This window comes from Carassius carassius, chromosome 26 (genome assembly GCF_963082965.1).
Source record: "Carassius carassius chromosome 26, fCarCar2.1, whole genome shotgun sequence".
Lineage (NCBI taxonomy): Eukaryota > Metazoa > Chordata > Actinopteri > Cypriniformes > Cyprinidae > Carassius > Carassius carassius.
The window spans coordinates 5,427,902-5,446,658 of NC_081780.1; the positions used below are offsets into that span (position 1 = coordinate 5,427,902).

The 18,757-nt window shown below is 37.7% G+C and overlaps 2 protein-coding genes across 6 annotated transcripts in view; both read right to left on the reverse strand.

The window, feature by feature from the left end:
• LOC132105590 (metallophosphoesterase domain-containing protein 1) overlaps positions 1–8,503 on the reverse strand; it is a 56,220-nt gene extending 47,717 nt beyond the window's left edge. The window contains exons 1-3 of one of the 2 annotated variants that reach the window (XM_059510824.1): positions 8,018–8,503; positions 6,558–6,943; positions 5,416–5,597 (exon numbers count right to left, since the gene is read on the reverse strand). In XM_059510824.1, coding sequence (XP_059366807.1) covers positions 5,416–5,597; positions 6,558–6,724 — 349 coding nt within the window. In that variant the 5' untranslated portion in view covers positions 6,725–6,943; positions 8,018–8,503. The remainder of the gene's footprint in view (positions 1–5,415; positions 5,598–6,557; positions 6,944–8,017) is intronic. The other variant, XM_059510822.1, reaches the window with a different exon arrangement.
• A 675-nt stretch (positions 8,504–9,178) lies between these two features.
• The window catches only part of LOC132105591 (signal peptide, CUB and EGF-like domain-containing protein 1), a 64,295-nt gene continuing 54,716 nt past the window's right edge, over positions 9,179–18,757 (reverse strand). For 2 of the 4 annotated variants that reach the window (XM_059510827.1, XM_059510825.1), the window contains 11 exons: positions 17,988–18,098; positions 16,002–16,118; positions 14,877–15,038; positions 14,557–14,760; positions 14,290–14,451; positions 13,312–13,479; positions 13,061–13,222; positions 12,778–12,975; positions 12,542–12,694; positions 11,738–11,817; positions 9,179–11,650 (listed from right to left, as the gene is read on the reverse strand). In XM_059510827.1, the coding sequence (XP_059366810.1) occupies positions 11,498–11,650; positions 11,738–11,817; positions 12,542–12,694; positions 12,778–12,975; positions 13,061–13,222; positions 13,312–13,479; positions 14,290–14,451; positions 14,557–14,760; positions 14,877–15,038; positions 16,002–16,118; positions 17,988–18,098 (1,670 nt within the window). In that variant the 3' untranslated portion in view covers positions 9,179–11,497. The remainder of the gene's footprint in view (positions 11,651–11,737; positions 11,818–12,541; positions 12,695–12,777; positions 12,976–13,060; positions 13,223–13,311; positions 13,480–14,289; positions 14,452–14,556; positions 14,761–14,876; positions 15,039–16,001; positions 16,119–17,987; positions 18,099–18,757) is intronic. The other 2 variants (XM_059510828.1, XM_059510826.1) reach the window with 1 other exon arrangement.

The window sequence follows — 18,757 nt, forward strand, 5'->3', positions numbered from 1 at the left end:
TTCTGTTCTTTTCACTTCAAAAAGAGCGCAATTAAAGAGGATGAATGCAGGCCCGTGCGTGTTCACACAGACACATACGTGCAGAGAAAATAGCATGTTCAACAACTCAGACACACACACACACACAAGCACTTGCCATACAAAACGTCTCACTCTTAAACATGTCTTTTGAGCTGCAACATTGACATATTTCTGTGTGTGTGTGTGTGTGTGTTGGACCATTAGAATCAGGGTTTTAGAGGTGCATAAGCCCAGAGGAAGTGTCCGGATTTGAGTGCTATTGTCATTTCTGTTCTGGTGGGTGGTCTTTGGACTTTGATGGAGCAAATCCTCCAACCTCCAAAATTCAGAGCTCATTCAAGAGGATTATGGTGCTGTCTCGCGCTGTGTGTGATGCTGCAGACGTTCCAGAGACATTTGCCACCTACGTGATACGTGTACTTTCTTGTAAGTTGGCTGGCTGAGAAAGTATCATAACTGTGCATTTAACAAATATGCCAAAAAAGAAATTTAATCATGGCATATTGTGAAAAATATAGTGGAAAATCACAGAGCTTGAGAGTACATGAGATTAAAATATTTTGTCATATTTAGGCAAAAGACAAAAAACCCATTGCAGTTTCAGTTTAAAACTGTCATGCTGTCATGCTGCATTTGCAGTGCATTGACTATATATAAATAATTAATGTCACTATAATACATCAAAAGGAAAATATGAAAATACTTACCTTTCTTTATAAAGTTTCTCTGTTTATCACAGAGTTTATCATTCGATACTCATATTTTTTAGTTTTTAACAGATTTTTTTTTACTTCCCTTGCATCCAAAAGTAAAGAAGTGAAGTGATGTTGATTGATTAAATGTTTTGTTTAGTTTGTTTTACTAAAGAACAAACTGTACATTATAACAGAATCAGAAAACTGTGACTGTGGTGGTGCTGATTGGTTGATTTTATATGAATACGGTTTTCTGACTGCAAGTGGCAAAAACTGTATAGATTTCCCCTTTATATTTAGAGAATTTGGAGAAGAAATAGCCTATTAAACAGTCATATGCATATTTCTTTAAATAGGTTTTTATCCCGAGAGGTCATTTTAACCCTCTCTCTGACCCTTTTTAACTATTAACATGCTTTTAAGGTGTCTATGGCTATATAAAAACACCTTCTTCACATGTGAAATGGGTAGCAATGCTTTGCCGTGTGAGCTGTTTTTTGGTTTGCACCATCCCATAATTCAATAACAGCTACTTTGAAGTATCAACAGATTCATAAGACAATCCGTGAAATGTACCACTTGAAGTATAAAGTTCAAATGTGGGCGGCCGGCCAGCCATGTGTTTATCTGTTATCTGAAGTTAAGGAAGCACAGAACGAAAAAAAAAAAAGCTTAGATTCAATAGATGGACATTTTGGACTGAGTTCTGAAAAACATAGTTCACATTTCCATAGTGTATCAAACACTTTTATTTTAAAAGATCAAGGAAGATTTGATTTCTCATGATGTCACCCCTTTAAAGCATATTTGGTGCACTTGTTTCAACCCATCAGTTCACCCTTTCCCCTGTTTTTAGATCTTTTTTTCAGTCCATAATCCCGGCTCAACAGAAAACAGTGACGCTTTGAACAAGTGGAGTGAAGAATCTTTCTGCCAACGTGCACAAACACACAAACAGTGTAGGTGTTCTTTGTGTTTCTTCATGTGCCCATGTGAAATGTAAACATACAATATTATAAGAGAAACACACACACAGCATCCACCCATGCATAGGCATTCAGGCTCAAACACAAACTCACACAAAGGTGGCAGGGCACAAGGTGAGAACTTACACTGGATCTGTACATAAAACTATACATGTTTGAATATTAAAAACTACATGTATGAGATACAGAAATGAAATGAAAATGTTCTCTTTATGTACTCATTTTTTTCTGTTCAGAATGCTTTTCCTTTATAAAGAAAAAAGTGCGTTTCTCTTTTCTTGTTTTTACATTAGAAGATTTCAGTCTGCTCCTAATCATATTACAAAATACTTGAAGAATGAGTTGTATGGGCTGCATTTGTAGTGCTTTTATTTCCATTTTAAATCTACACCAAACTTCTTTTAATTGCAAAAAAAGCATTTAAGAAAAAGATAAGATGTTACAGTACTAAACAGATGATATGCTGTACACACACAGGTCCATAGGCACAAAGTATTCAACCACAAAACTACACAAAGATTTCATCTTTGTCTGAGACTGTTTTACATTTTAAGAGAGAAACCGTAAAGGAGTGTCAAGCTTCCTCGTTAATAATCCACAGCTAAACCTTCAGCTCAGTAAACCAATGGCAGGGTGGGGAAAAAAACGCAAAAAAGAGAGCTGTAGAGCTTGAAGGGAGAAAAAGGGAGAGCACATTAAAGTTTCATGACGGATTTCTCTCCAGATACAGACCAGAGAGGGAGAACGGAGGGAAAACTCCAAAGTTGAGAGGAGAGAGAGGGAAAAGAAAAGGAGTGAAAAAGGTGTAAACTTTTCTCCCAAGATTCTTCCACCCCACACACTCGAATACACATCTCACACAGCTGTCACATCACCATTGGGCTTATCTATTATTCATAATGTGTGGACAGGACAGAACAAGACGGGAGAACTTCGGAACCTTCCTGACCTGAGAGAAAGAAAAGTATATTATCCATTTCAATTCGCTTCTCTAACCCTTGTCTACACATAATGACTTCCACACAGAAAAGGTGTAGGAAAAACAATGCAATAACAGATTCATACTCAAAATTCAGCCTTGGCTATGCCGCAAATTGTTTTAAACTTACAGAAAACTCCTGTGAAAAAAAACTTTGAGTGCTCAAACAAGTTAACTTCATCTAAAATTGGACTGGATTATTGGAGTCCACGCTGACATAACTTACTAAAACTATTGATTACATTCTTTAGCAAAACATCCTGCTAGTACAGCAGATTTCAGCCATGTCTATGATCTCCAGAAAGGTTGTAGTATCACTTGTGATTACTGGGAAGTCATGTCAGATCTTTCCTTTTACGCAGTTCTTGAAAGATCCAAGAATTGATCCTGAGGCATGTTCTCTGGTCAGTGTAAGCCCGAAAGATACAAGAGGAAGACAAGCATGGTTTCTTGAGCTAGAACAGTTCTTCAGCAGGCAAATACAAATGATTCAAGGCCGATAAACACAAACAGAGACCTGTGAGGATACAGATTTGCTTAAAATAACACAGCTTTAACTGCGCTTTGACACTTCTGCTACACATTCATATATTAGCACTGTTAATTCAAGAACATCTGGACTTCCTAACGGTTTCTTCAGTGTAGTTCAAATTAACTGATTGGGCAGACAAACGGGCAAAAGAGACAACGCTGTAATAATTTCTCACACAAGTGAAAAATTTGCAATCTTGTTCATCTTGTCAAAAGACAAAAACACTCATTTCATAACGAATAAAAAATTGAAAAGTACATTATGTAAAAAGGTACTAAATGACCAATAAGTGTTAAGAATGGGACATCTACAGGTAACAACAGTGGTCAAATGGTCAACAGGCTGCAACGACAATATAATCATGAGCACTAGTGTACTGTATGGCAATTAATAAATCTTATATATCATATACATTTTTTACATAGGAAAGCCTATTACTGATGATAAAGAGACCATATTATTTTGGCAGATAAGTAAATTATTACATAGACATTACAAAAAGCGGCTTTAGAAGACAACAAATTATTTATTTCCATATCACTGATCATAAGTCATTTAGTCCACAGCAATCTACCGTATTCTGCAATGTAGTAAACACACACAAGATAGACATCTTTGATTTGCTCTGACACATCTAACTGTTTATTTTCAGTGTCTCACACTGTGAACACCATTTTATTAAAGCATTCCAGCTGTGCTAAAACACCCAATATAGTAACAACTATGACACATAACACCAGTTTACTAAGCTATTACACAAATCTCTGTTTTACCCTACAACTAGAGATGGTTCCACGTTATCTACTACAATAAACAAATTCACATGCTTCCAGACCTTCTCTGAGTTGCTTTATTGCACCTTGTATTCACCATGCCTACTTTGAGGTCTAAGGTGATACTCTATTATTAAAGTACCCCAACTGACTAAAATATTAAAGCGGACAATTTCAGTCTCGAAGAGTCCATGCAAAAAGAGAGGAAACAGATTTTGCAAAAGCACTAAAGTGTGGAAGCAAAAATGAAAAAATATATATAACTGACAAGGAAAATGTCCATGAGACTAGGTTAGAGTTAAGAGCATCACCATATGAGGAGGTCCGTGAGAGCCGTGAGTGTGTATTTGCACACACTTTAAAGTATTGTGAGGTAAGAAGTAAATCATATCTCTGAGGATTGTTGCTGGATAAAGAAAGGAAGCATGTGCGCTGCGAGTTCTCTCAGATACACGGGAGCAAAGATACAGAGATGAGAAAAAGAACCAACGTTATAAATATTTATACAGAGACAAACGCAAGAACAAAAGCGAGAACTTCCTTTTTGGCACAGGGACGGCGTGCCAGAAAGAAAGAGAGAGGCAGGACAGCAGAGAATCAATAGCGGTAAAGAAGATGAGACACAAGAGTGGGAGTCTTTATCTGACTGGTGTCTCCTGCACCCCGCTGACTAACCTCCATACATCCATCCATCCATCCAGATCTCCTGCTTTCTATTCCCTCTCCTGAAACAACTCCAGTCATCCTTCTGATTCTCTTTATTACGGAGCCATCCTCATCTTTTTGGACATGCACATGTGTACACAGCCGTTATAAATTAAAAAAAGAGGCATGTAGAGGACAATGACCTCTACATGCCTCTCTGATGGTCTAGAAGATAAACATCTTAAACATCCATATTCTCCTTGTGATAAAAGGGTTTTTATCAAAGGCTGCAACTTCAAATATATATCTTTTTTTCAGGATTTTTAATAAAAGACCTATGTGTTGTTTTGCCTATCAAGATATTAAATAATAAAATTAACAATAACAATTTATTTATAAAAAGCTTTTGAGTTGTGTTTTCATAGTACATAATTCATTATTTCAAACATAGGCTTCCGCAGATTTTGAACATGCAACATTCACAGATCTACACACATCCCACATATCTTGCATGCTCATTTATTTAATACTTTGGCTAATATAATTATGCTTGTTTGCTATGAATAATACTGCAGCTCTCTCAGCTCTGTTTAATATGTTTTATCATACTTAAATCCCCAAAAATCAGTGCAGAAAATTATTTAAAAAGTATTCAGATTTAGCCCTATGACACTTTTAGAGATGCAATGATCCCATAAATGTATTTTGTAACATTTTTTATCTGATCTCAATTTAAGTTGCTGACAAAAGCTTCTTAAGGAAGAGAAAAAAATTAAATTCTCACCGAGCCAGTCGTTAAACTTCTTGACTTCACTGGGCAGGCCGAGCTCTGTGAAGTCTCCAGCGTGCAGTAAGACGTCACCGTACGGCATCTGAATAGTGTCAGTGCGTGAGTGTGTGTCAGAGATACAGACAAACCGCGTGTAGCCCGGGGGCTTGGGGGAGTCGTGGGGTAACGGATCTACCCTGTGGAGAGACAGAGGGAGAGAAAGAGGTGTGGGAATACATAAGGTTATATATCGTTCTCTCATGGCTTCGCAGTTGTATTTGCAGAAACGGGTCTCTGAGGGACATGGCAGAGTTTTGAATAAGGATGGCCCACTTTAGAGCATCTCCTACTGGGTCGACCACACAGACTCTACTGACGACACACGCACAGGTACAAACTCACAGACATTCATACACACATACACATTTGCAAATATATAGTTGTGACCTGTTTTCCTTTGTAAATTGGCATGAATTAAAATAAATAAATAAATAAATAAGAGAAACAATGAAACATGGCCCATCAGGGGAAATAAATCCAGTGATGGACAACAACATGTGAAAAATCACATATTTTCAAAAGCGATTAGTTAGTTAGTTAGTTCCTTGAACTCTTGGTCAAGTCAGGTCACTTTTATTTATACAACACTTTGTCAATACAATTCAGTTGAAAATTAAACAATGATGCAAATTTCTTAAAATATGAGACTAATTCAAATTATGTTGTTAAAGCAGCTCTAAAGACAATGGTTCCATTAGTCATTAGTCAAAAGAATCTCTTTTAAAGAAGCCCTAAATCATTAAAAATCTTTAGCTCACCTGAACCCAACTGGGTGGTTTCAAGGAGAGTTTTTAGTATTTAAAAAACGCAACCCTCATGGTGTGAGATGCTTAAAAAAAAACAGCTTAAATTTTGATGCAATAACCAAACATACTCATCTAAATGTTCATGGCTGTAGCAACAGTGTTTTAAAGGTGATGAACATCCCCCGAGAGAATTTGAATGCGCAAACTGTCAGCTAAAGCAAAGCATGCTGTCAGAATGCAAATTAAAGTGCTGCTGCTAAAAATCTAAATTGAAAAAAAAAAATATAAAAAATTTTTTGGACAACAAGTCACCATATATATGACCCATACAAAAAAGACATGTTTTCTTACATATGGACGTGGGGCGGCTGGAAGCGACCCTGGTTGATGTTGTAGAAGGTGAAGGCTTGAGTCGGGTTGGAGCTGTACTCGTCCACCTCTACCACACCTCTTCCACTTCTTTGAGACTGTTGCTGCTGTCGTCGGGCTGCCATGATTTCGGAAAGTGTGAAAGCCATGGCAATACACACACACACTATTGCTTTCTCTCTCACACACGCGCACTTGTCCGGAAGTGCTTGTTTAAAGGGCCTCCACTGGGGTGAGATGGTCTTATGTACGTTTTTGGGACAGTTCAAGACCGTATTCAGTGGTTGGCCCACCGTACAGCTCTGATGCTGGGATAGCGAGCCTGCATGCTTCCCCTCAATCACAATGCACCAGCGGCCACAATACACCTGAGGATAAAAAAGTATGAGATACACGATAAAGGGAGATGTGAGCAGTGACAGCGGCATATTATCAAAACCCACAATCAGACATGCGGTTGACGGCGGTATGTCCCACTCTCCTGTGCGTTAGTGCTGAGATCTTACACAAAGCCATGGTAACCATTCTGTCAAGATTTCTGTGTCTAACAATAGAGTTCCCTGCACTTTAAAGACGGAAGAAAAAAAATGCGTCGCAATAGAGACAATTGTTTGGGAAGACAGAGGACACAAAAGCCCTCTGAAAGAAAGGGGAGCTAAAATGTTATTTTGAACTGAAATAACAAGGAGGAAAGAAGCTGAAAGCTTTCTACTCCATTCTTTAAGAAATACACGAGTGCTCAAACTATTTAGAAAGACCTAAAAAAATGTAGTGATATTATTTTTATTTTTTTTCTATTCTACATAAAAGATGGATAATGACTAAGCAAACGAAGTAAAACTATGTGGGACTGAAGCTTTGAATAATAGTAGCAGTAGATGGTTAAGTGAAAACAAAACAAAAATATCATACATTACTCTTACAAAAAAAAAAAGTAAAGTGGTGATACTATGGTAAACTAAAGGAATCAGATGTTTAAAGAATGATACTTAAATATAAACCATGGGACTGAATGTTTGCCATGTATAGTATTTTGCATTTGACTTCATTTATTTTATTATTATTATTATTTTTTTTTATTTTTTTTGAGTGTAACATGGTTCACAAAAAGAGTCTAAATTAACTACCAGTTTAATTGGCTTGACTGCATGATAACTTGCTTTTCACGGAGTCTAATTTTACAAAATGCCCTATGCCAGACAAACACTGTATGCTTTTAAGGAATTTGTTTAGATAACAAATAAACACAAAACAGTATATCAGTGCCAAAAATCAATCACGCACGTTTAACAAGCGTTCAGGTATCGGCTGTATCTATGGTAACGTTAACTGTCTCCGCTTTCCAGACAGACTAGCATCATTTATAAAAGCGCACTCTTACACATATTCATGCATATTCAAAAGATATGCGGTGTTGATTTACATACCATAAATATACTTACCTATTCAAACTCAAGAGTCTGACGCCAAACGTTTTCGGAGACGTGCAGGTAAAGACGCCTAGTAAATAACAGATAAGAGCTCCTGTTTGCAGAGGATCGCGCTGGTTTGTTTGAACTGAAGTCGCGTGGTGCCCCGGTGTGTGTGTGTGTGTGTGTGTGTGTGTGACACTCCCACTCAGCTGCCCTGGATCTTTCTCTCCTCCTCTTGCGAATCCTACTACGGCCAAGAGCTTTCAGTCATGGTACTTTATTCATGATCATAAAAAAAGTATTTCGTTGTTGCTAATAGAACCGGTGTTGTTGTTGATGTAAGTTAACGCCATCCGCAGACACGGTATTATATTATATTCGATAATTATCTATATTAATTTAACAAAATCCATGTTATTGTGTTATTTGATAGTTGTGTACACAATTAGTTGTAATTTTGGACGTTTTATATCGTTGTATAATTACACCTTAAACGCTAAAGCGCGCTCAAACAGAAATCTTTCCTCAGCGGAATCAAATCCAACGTCTCCCATTCAACCAATCAGTTAGGCGTCTGCTGTGTCAACGTCACGCACGTAGTTAATATTCATGAGACAATCCTTTCCCGTAGTAGGAAGTGTTAATTCGCCCATCAAGTCACTTGTTTCAGTCGGAGGGGTAGCTTAATATTTAATAATATATACCATCTATATCTATTACTTATCTGTGCAGTCTAACCAAAGATGGTATTTTTGTCTAAACCTTGACTTGCATGCAAGTAGCAATAGCTTTTTAAAACTTAATCAGAGATAAATGTGTACTAATCGGAAATCAGTCGATCTTGAACTGTCTGGTAGTTTAAAATAAAAAATACGAATATCAAACTTTTTTACTTTACAAATGAGTTCAAATATTCTGAAAAAGCAAGCAAAAAAAAAATATGTAAGAATGAATTCGAAATTGTTTGCGAAATCTTAGTGCACACTGCCCCTTTGTGGTGAGACATCTGCATTATGTTTTAGGATATGTTAATAAAAGAGGGCGACAAATCATTCACAATGCCGTTAGTTGACATTAGGGTCATTTTTCCTAATTTTATTAACGTCCACTTCATTCATTTTACCTAATACACTAATAATTAGTGTATGATCAACACGTTTCAAATGAAAGGTTAGCACAACACACACAACAAGGATTTGAATGATTTATTAATAAAGTGAGGTCTTAACAATAGTTCCCATTCTCTTCTACACATCCTCTGGGGTTGATTTCACACTGCAGAACTGTTCATTCTTCTGTAATGTGGTCATTTATCATGATGAGAAGCATATCAAACACAGCCTTCCAGAACAGTCCGGTACATGTTAGAATGTCACCTTCCCCAGTATATTGTTTCCTTCTACTGTAAATATTAACTTTAAAAAAAACCTAACATTTGTACATCATTTACACATCTGTATTCATAAAGCTTACAAATCACGCCAGCAGCAGTCTTGAATCACTCTCTCCATCTGAGGGGCTAAGTACTTATATCTGTGTGTGAAGCCATGGAGGTGTGTATATAAGTTGACTTTACATGTCAAACATTCGTCGTCTTCTTTTCTAACGGCAACAGTTCCTCAAATAGTCACATGCCTTTGTTTTAGTAATCAAATGAGACTATAACATGTGATTAACACCAACAAAAATCAAAGACAACCTGCGGTTATCTCACAAATCATAAATTTACTGTGATAGCATAATAATACGGATTAGGTAATGCATTTGTGTGTGCATGCATGAAGGTATGTTTATTTATGCTGGATGCAATAGTGAATGTGTTTCCCTGTCGATATGTGGATATTAGCAATACAAGCATGAATAAGTGCTCATATAACAAAGCAGCTTTCGAATGATCACTCCGCCCCTTCCTCCCAAACTGGAATATATGCAGAATACTGTAAAATTAGTTAATAGAGTTAATATTATCTGAATTTATGTGACTTTATGGCACATTTAGATGTTTGTGGTTTGGTTTTTATTTTTCTGCGTTTTCTCTCACTTCTCTACAGTCCATGCACTTGAAAAAAGATCACTATATCAGTTTTCACAAAATGGGCAAATAATATTGAATAAAACTGTACCAGAACTAGAGACACTCACACTTTATATATATATATATATATATATATATATATATTTTTTTTTTTTTGATTTTGAATTCTGCTGATTTATGAGGTGAAATAATCTGATCTCTGGATTTTTTTCAGCCAGCTGACATTCACATACTTCAGGTATGTCATCTATTCAACAAACAGCCTCTGATTTTCATCCACAGTTCAATAAGAAGAGCAAAATATGAGTCTTTGTGCACAGCACAAAGGTGATATGTTGTTACTATGTAATAGATGTGTTATAACTATGTAATAGACTGTAATATTCTTAATCCAAATGGAATTCTTTGTTGTTCTGAATCAAAACTCTCCCATTTCCATGAGTTTATGACACAACCAGCTCAAACAAAAATCTGAATTGCCAAAAATCACCATATTTACAATTCCTCCAAATGTTCCATGCACAATAACAGCCAGGTTAATGACAAACTCATTGCATCATGTGAAATTAAAACACATGATAGAAGCAATCTTATACTTGTCAGACTAGGTACAGACCCAATGAAACATTATGGTACTTCAACACTTTTTTATATTAAACTGCAAAAAAACCTTATCATGAGATGATTATTATGAAACCTTTTTCTGGTTTCAGGAGAGAGATAGGTGGGAATATCTTTCTGCATCCTGTTGAGGGGAAGTTTGGACATTTCATGTTTCTACAACCAAAGTAAAACATCTCTATACAACAAAAACATTAAGAAACACTTAAGATTCCTTATTCTCTACAATATAAAATTCAAGTGCAAATGAAGCTCCAATTACTAGTTAAACAACGAACATGAATCTCTAACTCTCGTACCGACAGGTAGTCTTTGTCTTTTATCTTGTTTTTTTTTGTTGTTGTTCTTTTTCTTTCATTTATCTGGCTTTGTTTCTCATGTTGTGGTCAGAGCAGACAGCAAATCCTTTCTCATACAGTTTGAAAATAAAACTTTAAGTGCACTAGGATATTAAAACCCCTTGTGCACATTAGGGGCATGAAAATAACCTTTTCAAAACAAGAATATATATCTGTGTGTGTCTGTATGTGTCTTAATACGCCATAAGCTTGCACATAATTTTTTGTTCACAAACACACGCACACACACATATATATATACACACACACACATATACAAATATATACTGTAGATATCAAACATCCAAAGAGGGCTTTTTGCAAAATCAAGCACATAAATATTAGCAAACAAAAAACAAACAAAGACAAAAAGGGACAGATGGACAAATCTCAGACAGGAAGAAGGCCAAACGTCTTTATCTTCTTGCAGTAGTGAGGCCTTCTGGGAGCTAGTGGAGAAAAGACAGGAAGAGAGATGGGGACAGAGCCGGTGTCGAGGAAGAAATGTTCGGGTTTCTATTTATACGGCCGTAGAAACCTGGAGACTTTGGAGCGTAGCAGTTTGATAAAGGAACGTGGGAACATCTCCTTTGATTCCTGCACGGTGTATTTAAAGTAGTTGTGAGGGTGAGCCAGCACATCAAACAGAGCTTTAATCAGCTTTTTATCCTGAAAACACAGAATCAGATAATTAAAAGTGGAAGATAAAGTCAAGTTTGTTGACAGTTGCTTGCGGTAATGAAAACACACACTCACTTTTAATATCTCCTGGTGGTTTTCTGAAGCGTACAGTCGACCATCTCGAACAATGTCCTCTATAAGTTGCTGGTAGTCTTCTGTAAGGACAAAGACACGTTGCTTTCATCAACAAAAACTGATATATGTAGTATTTATTATTTAGGAATTTTTGTTTTACTTCTCAGATTTTCAAATCTATTTTGTACCATATACCAATTTTGGTAATATTTATGAATGTCAAAAGGCTGTATTTATTTAATAAAAAAATACAGTAAAAACTGTAGTATTGTGAAATATTATTATAATACAATTTAAAATAACTATTTTATATTTTAATATATTTTAAATATTACAAATGTATTTTTTTAACGTTATTTATTCCTGTGATGGTAAAGTTGAATTTATTTAATGCCACATGATCCCTCAGAAATCAAACTAATATGCTGATTTGATCCTCATTAAACATTTCTGATCATCATTTTGTGAAGAGTTGAATATTTTTGTGGACACCATGATACTTTTTCCCCTCAGGAATCCAGGACAGAAATAAAAATAAAATAAAATAAGCATTTATTTGAAATATTAATCTTTTGTAAGATTAAAAAATGTCTTAAATGTCACTTTTAAGCAATTTAATGCATGAATAAAAGTATTATTTATTAATATATTTTATATAAATCTGACCTCAAACTTTTGAATTGTGTATTAGTTATAAACACTGACTAAATCTACTATTCCATTCACTTCTAATGTAACCTTACTGTGTGTGAATGTGGATTCCTAAATGTATAAATACATTGTTGTGTTCTGACTTTATCTTACCATCATAAGTGACATACGGAACCTGAAATCCCTTTCCACTGTTTCCCTCATTAGATTTGAACTGGATCCACAGCTTGCGTGAGCGGGACGTGAAGGCAATTGGTCGCTCATAAGTTTGGCATGTCTCATAAGTTGTGATGGAAGTGGGCTGGGCTAAAAAGAGAGGGGAAGAGCTCATTAATGTGGATTCTTGCTGCAATTATAGACCAGCAACCAAAACAATAGGTAAACCATACCACTCTTCCTCATGACGAGAACATCCCCGCACTCATCCTCAATAGGGAGGAAGATTTCTGGTACAACAATAAGGATGCGCCTCTTGTTCGGAGGGTTAATGGTCCAGACACAGTTCACATTAGATGGGTAGTCACCAGGATAATTGGGAGATTCGATGTAGCCCATTAAATCACCCAGCTCACCACCACATAGCTGATCTAATGAAGGGATAAAAACAGACAGAGCCTTGAAATCACTGCTTATTACGTCATCTGTAAATGGATTTGCAAGTATCTGACTTACTTTTGCAGTGAGATACATTGTTAGCGCCGTCAAAATCTGTAGTGGTGTTTCCAGGGCAGGTGATACAGTAGTTCTGTCCCGACTCAGACTGGTAAGTACCAGACGGACACCGGATGCATCGGTGCGTGGTGGCATTATAATAATGCCCAAGAGCACAGTGAACTGGAAATATGGGGATGAGAGAATGCAAAACATATAAGAAATAACCACGCTTAAGTGTTAACCAGGAGTAGCTTTGTTTCCCAGCATACCTTTGGCTTCACAGTCTCTAAAGGACGTGCTGCCCGTGTGTTTAGTCATGAGTCCTCCTCCACAAGGGAAACACAACACACGGCCCGGCTCAGGCTGGAAGGTTCCCAGCGGGCAAGGCTGACATGGACGGAAACCATCAGCAGAGAACTGACCGGCAGGACACTGGCCTACAACCAGAGAAAGAATTATATTATATTATACAATTTTAAACATTTAAGAAATAAAAACAGAACTTTTCAAAAAACATTTTTTTGAAAGAAGTCTCTTAAGGCTGAATTTATAAAAAAAATAAAATAAAATAAAAAAAACTGTAAAAATAGCAATATCGTGATACAGCATTACAAATGAAAATAGTGTTTTCAATTTAAAAATGCAATTTATTCTTGTAATGCAAAGCTGAATTTTCAGCATCAGTACTGTCTGTCACAGGATTCTTTTTTTTTTCTTTTTGCTGCTCAGAAAAAATATTTCTCATTATCATCAATGTTAAAAACTCTTTTAATAACTTTCTTAATTTTTTTGTGTGATCTGTCATGGTTCAGTGAGTTACGTCATGGAATTTTAATTCCGCCAGGGGGAGCTAAAAGCAAAGGATTCTCGATCAATAGTCAATTGTACAGAACTACTGAAGTATTATGAGCATGTGTGCACTGTGGCACGTATGAGACTCACCTAAAAATGGATTAGAATTGGTTTGTGGTTTTGCTTGAGCAGCTCAAATGGTCAAATTAAGCTTCTACCTACCAATTGATCTAGACGTTCCTCAGCCTTTCATTAGAAATCTCACATTTGCATGATAATGAGCAATTCTGCAATTTCAATTCAGGCTATATTGACCCCGAATTTTAAAATGTATTGATTAATTTTAACAAAGGGGATGGTCTCGCATGAAACATTTCCAATAATCAATAGGTGTTTCATTACCATCACAAAGCTATTCATTGATTGAGTGTTTGATAACATGCATCCAGACACACCTCCGCACTCTGAGACATTCTTGGCCCCTGCGATGCCCTGTCCCTCGGTGCTGGGGCAGGGCTCGCAGGACAGCTGGCCCTCTCTGTCCTGATAGGTTCCTGGTGGACATATCACACACTGTTCCTGTTCTCCGCTGTAGAATGTTCCCACACTGCAGCTGACTGGGAGACACATGAACACACAGAAGCGCACCCAGACACACAGACTCATCAAACTGTCTTCAATACACCAGATCAGAAAACAAAAGCGTTTCCCAGAATACTCACCACACTTCCCGTCGGTGAGGACTTGTCCTATACTGCAGGTCTCATCTCCCTCTGTCTGCCGCACGGCACGCTGGGCCACCTCGTACGCCGTGCCGGAGAACTGAATGTAGAACTGCTGCTTACTGATGGACTTCCTTAGTGTGCGCATGGCATTCTGCAGCCTCTGTTTGGTCTTCTCACGCACACAGTCCACATTACATGATTCTGACACACATATAAAGATGAAAACAATCACATTTACATTCTAAAGGCACAGATGGGACCACATGGAAATTGTGTACACAGAGAGATCTACTGTACACGCATGAATGCAATGTTACCTGAGGCTTCTTCTTCTTTCATTTCCATCTCAAACTCTGCTGTGATGTGGGAGACTTCCTTGGATGGAGATTTGCGGCCACGACGGCGTTTTTTGGACGAGTCGCACTTCAGATTCACAAATGTCACCTGACAGTCATCTGTACAGGGGAACTGACCAGCTGCTGAAGGAAAAGAAAAGATAAAAGGAATCAAGAAAAGGAAGCAAAACAAGTAAATGAAACCAAAAAAAGGACGAAAGGGTATGGGATAGGAAAAAAAATAGAGGAAACAGAAAATAGAAATGGGTAAAAAGGTGAGAGAAATAAAGGAGAAAGAAAAAAGAGAAAAGGGAATGAAAAAAGAAGAGAAGGGAAAGGTTGAAGAGATAAAGCAAACAAAACAAGAAAAGAATTTTAAAAATGGAGAAGAAAAAATGGATAGTAAACAGGAAGAGGAAATGGAAATCAGAAGCAAAAAATCGTGAAAGGGAAAAGATGAAAAGGAGAAGATAATAGGTAATGGGAACATGAAGAGAAAAGGAGAGAGAAACAAGGGTGAAGAAAAATAGGAAAAAGGAGCAGAAAATGAAAAGGAAAAGAAACAGGAAATAAATGTAAAGGAAGCAGGAAAATTGCAAGAAAAGGATAAAAGACAATGTTGAAGAGGAAAAAGGAAAGAAAGTAGGAATCAGAAAATAATTTTTTTTTAAAGGAAACAGGAAAAGAAAAACAAAACATGAAAATTGAAAGGAAAGGAAACAGAACAAAGAAGAAGAGAAAAGGGAGAGAAAGAAAATGAGAAGGGAATATGAATACCAGAAAAGAAAAGAAACGGGAAAAATATAAAAGTAACAGGAAACAGAAGAGGAGGAAAACCGAAAACAAGAAGAAAAAGGAAAGGAAACGGGACAAAGAAGGAAACAGAACAAAGAAGAAGAGAAAAGGGAGAGAAAGAAAATGAGAAGGGAATATGAATACCAGAAAAGAAAAGAAACGGGAAAAATATAAAAGTAACAGGAAACAGAAGAGGAGGAAAACCGAAAACAAGAAGAAAAAGGAAAGGAAACGGGACAAAGGAGAATAGAGAGAATGCATTCAGTATTTATCACTTTTTAAATGTGCACCGTTTGGCATGTTATTTCTCACCCTGCAGGCCCTGCTTTCCCATATCCCTGTGTTTCTCCTTATTGCGGGGTCTCAGGTGGCACTTGGCGTCTTTGATCTTAAAGCGCGCTTTCTGCTTCACAGGCTGGGCCAGCATCTCTGATGGACAGGAAATCGGCAAAGTCTCACTTTCACTTGCACGGTTTGGATAATAATCATGGAAAACAACAAAATATGAGGCCTTTTAGAAATCCAACATTCAAACACACTAAATCTGTCCTGTGGGCTGAGCGGCCCATTCCAAAGTATTACAAATGTGAATATCTAGTTTAGCACAACAAGTCCAAAGTCAGTGAGAGAATGATGGGAGACAAAGGGTCAGGAGTTGAAGAGAGAACACACTGCGGTTGAGGACTTCAGCTGCTCTTCTAGAACCATAGTGAGCCTGTGGCGGTTTTGGACGTGGTGGTAGGAGTTTGGTAGTGAACCTTTAAGCTTTTTTTTTTTTTTGTTCTAGAATGTGTGAATCGAGTGTGAACCGTCTATTTATTCGTTCTCCCTGGGCCCCGTGTGTAGAGGCCCTCAGGAGCCGCTGTGGCAGAATCCCGTCTGTGTATTTCAAATCTGTCAGCATGTAGATGTGCAGCCAGCACAGAGTCATTTACTCTAGTTCACAGCATTCCTATGTATGCCGTCCAAAACAAGAAACGGTGTGTGTGTGTGTGTGTGTGTATGCGAGAGTATTTCTAAGCAGTCTTTCTGTCTGTCTGTGCCTTGCTTTGCTGTCCAAAATCTACACAACGAACCACATGGGGAATGTCGAATTCTGAGAGCTGGGAAAGAGAGAGTACTGGGGATAATAGTATCGTGCTTGTGACCTCAGTGGGGTTGAATGATAGGACCTGTCCTAATTCTCCTTGCGGATCTGCGTTTGAGCTCTTTTTTTAGTGATCCAATGTCTGTAATGCAATGTAATGGAGTGGAACAGGTCTTGCCACATGACTTTACATTTGTCCTGTCTGATCTCCGCTGGAGGGGCCACAAAAGCCAGATAGGTATTCTGGGACAAGGCAAAGGCATGTGAATGTCTGCAATGCCATTGCACTGAGTGAACCGACAGGCTGAGATGTAAGGCACATTAGAATTACTCTGCATGGAATGGAATAGAATAGAAAAGGAAACAAGAAAAAAGAAAAGAGATAATATGAAGAAGAGATGAAGAAAAGAGAAACACCTGAGCCTCTTAGAAGAAGGGAAGGGAAGGGAAGGGAAGGGAAGGGAAGGGAAGGGAAGGGAAGGGAAGGGAAGGGAAGGGAAGGGAAGGGAAGGGAAGGGAAGGGAAGGGAAGGGAAGGGAAGGGAAGGGAAGGGAAGGGAAGGGAACAAATATTTTTGGAAAGACAACAAGAAAATGAAGAAGACAGGATTAAAAGAAAATATAATAAGGAAAGTAATGTTATGGAAAGAAACAGAAAAATAAAGGAAACAACAAGCAGCTGAAGAAGAAAACAAGAGGAAAGAGAAGATAAAAGGAAAGGAAATAGAAAAAAGAATGGAAGGAAACATGAAAAGCAAGTGTTTGGTCTAATGAGTGTTTTGATTTAATGATGTAGTGCACTATATTTTGAAGGGCATACTATACTTTATGGCCCTGTCCCAAATGGCACCCTAAACCCTCACGGTCTTCCTCTGAATCCACACTTTGGTGACGTTATGCCACTTTGACTGACAGGTTAGAAGCAGAAGTGCGGATCGAGGGCCGCGAAAGGAGGCGCTAGCGAGCACCCTTCTGACAACTAAAATGACAAATGGGGCACTCTACAGCCTCGTGGACTTAACGGACACGTGGTGGCCATTGTAAGTTCGTAAAAAAGCTAGCTTTGTAATGCATGCTGGACTAGTGTTTGTAGTGCATACTTAACTGTAGCACTGGACATTATGAGAGAGAATGTAGCCTTTGTCTCAGAGCTGAGCAGATAACCCACAGTTTAACAAATGAGTACAGGACGTAGACAGATGAAAGATGTACCTGTGCAGGTTTGCAGGGAGCTACTGCTGGAAGTAGTGACGTTCCTCTTTACTGGAACTTTACCTGGCTGGACAGGTACACCGCAGCTCAGAGTGTAACTGTTCTCAGAGTCTAAATCACACACACACACACACAGAGAGAGAGAGAGAGAGAGAGAGAGAGAGAGAGAGAGAGAGAGAGAGAGAGAGAGAGAGAGAGAGAGAGAGAAAGCTTTTAAACAGATGCTCCAGGTCCAGGTGCTGCATCTGCCTGAGTAATGTTTTGTAGTGTGTGTGTATGATGCATTTGTGTGTGTGTGTGTGTGTGTGTGTGTGTGTGTGTGGAGAGGATTGGCTGTCAGGATGACAGAGTACTGAGAAGCTGTCTAGAGAGTCATTGGTCTAACTTTGGCCTTGCCACAAATCGTCCAATGGCAGGCTGAATATTTCTGTTGGCATGAGGATACAGACTCCGGGTGAAGGAGGATTAAAAGAGGTTTTATACAGCTTTAGTGCTCACTGTGTGAACCCGGGGAGACCATTAACACACACGTACAGAGAATCCAAAAGTTCTAAACACACACGCTCACAAAGATAAATACTCATATACTCAGATTCACATGGATCTTATTTAAAGATGAACTTTAGATTTTATTCATTTGATTTATTCTAGCACATACTATTAGAACTCACTTCAGATCAGTGCATATACATTTTTTATTGCATAATAGATTTATAATGCAAATTAGCTTATAATGTACACTACTTTCCATGTACATACTGCATTGTTTA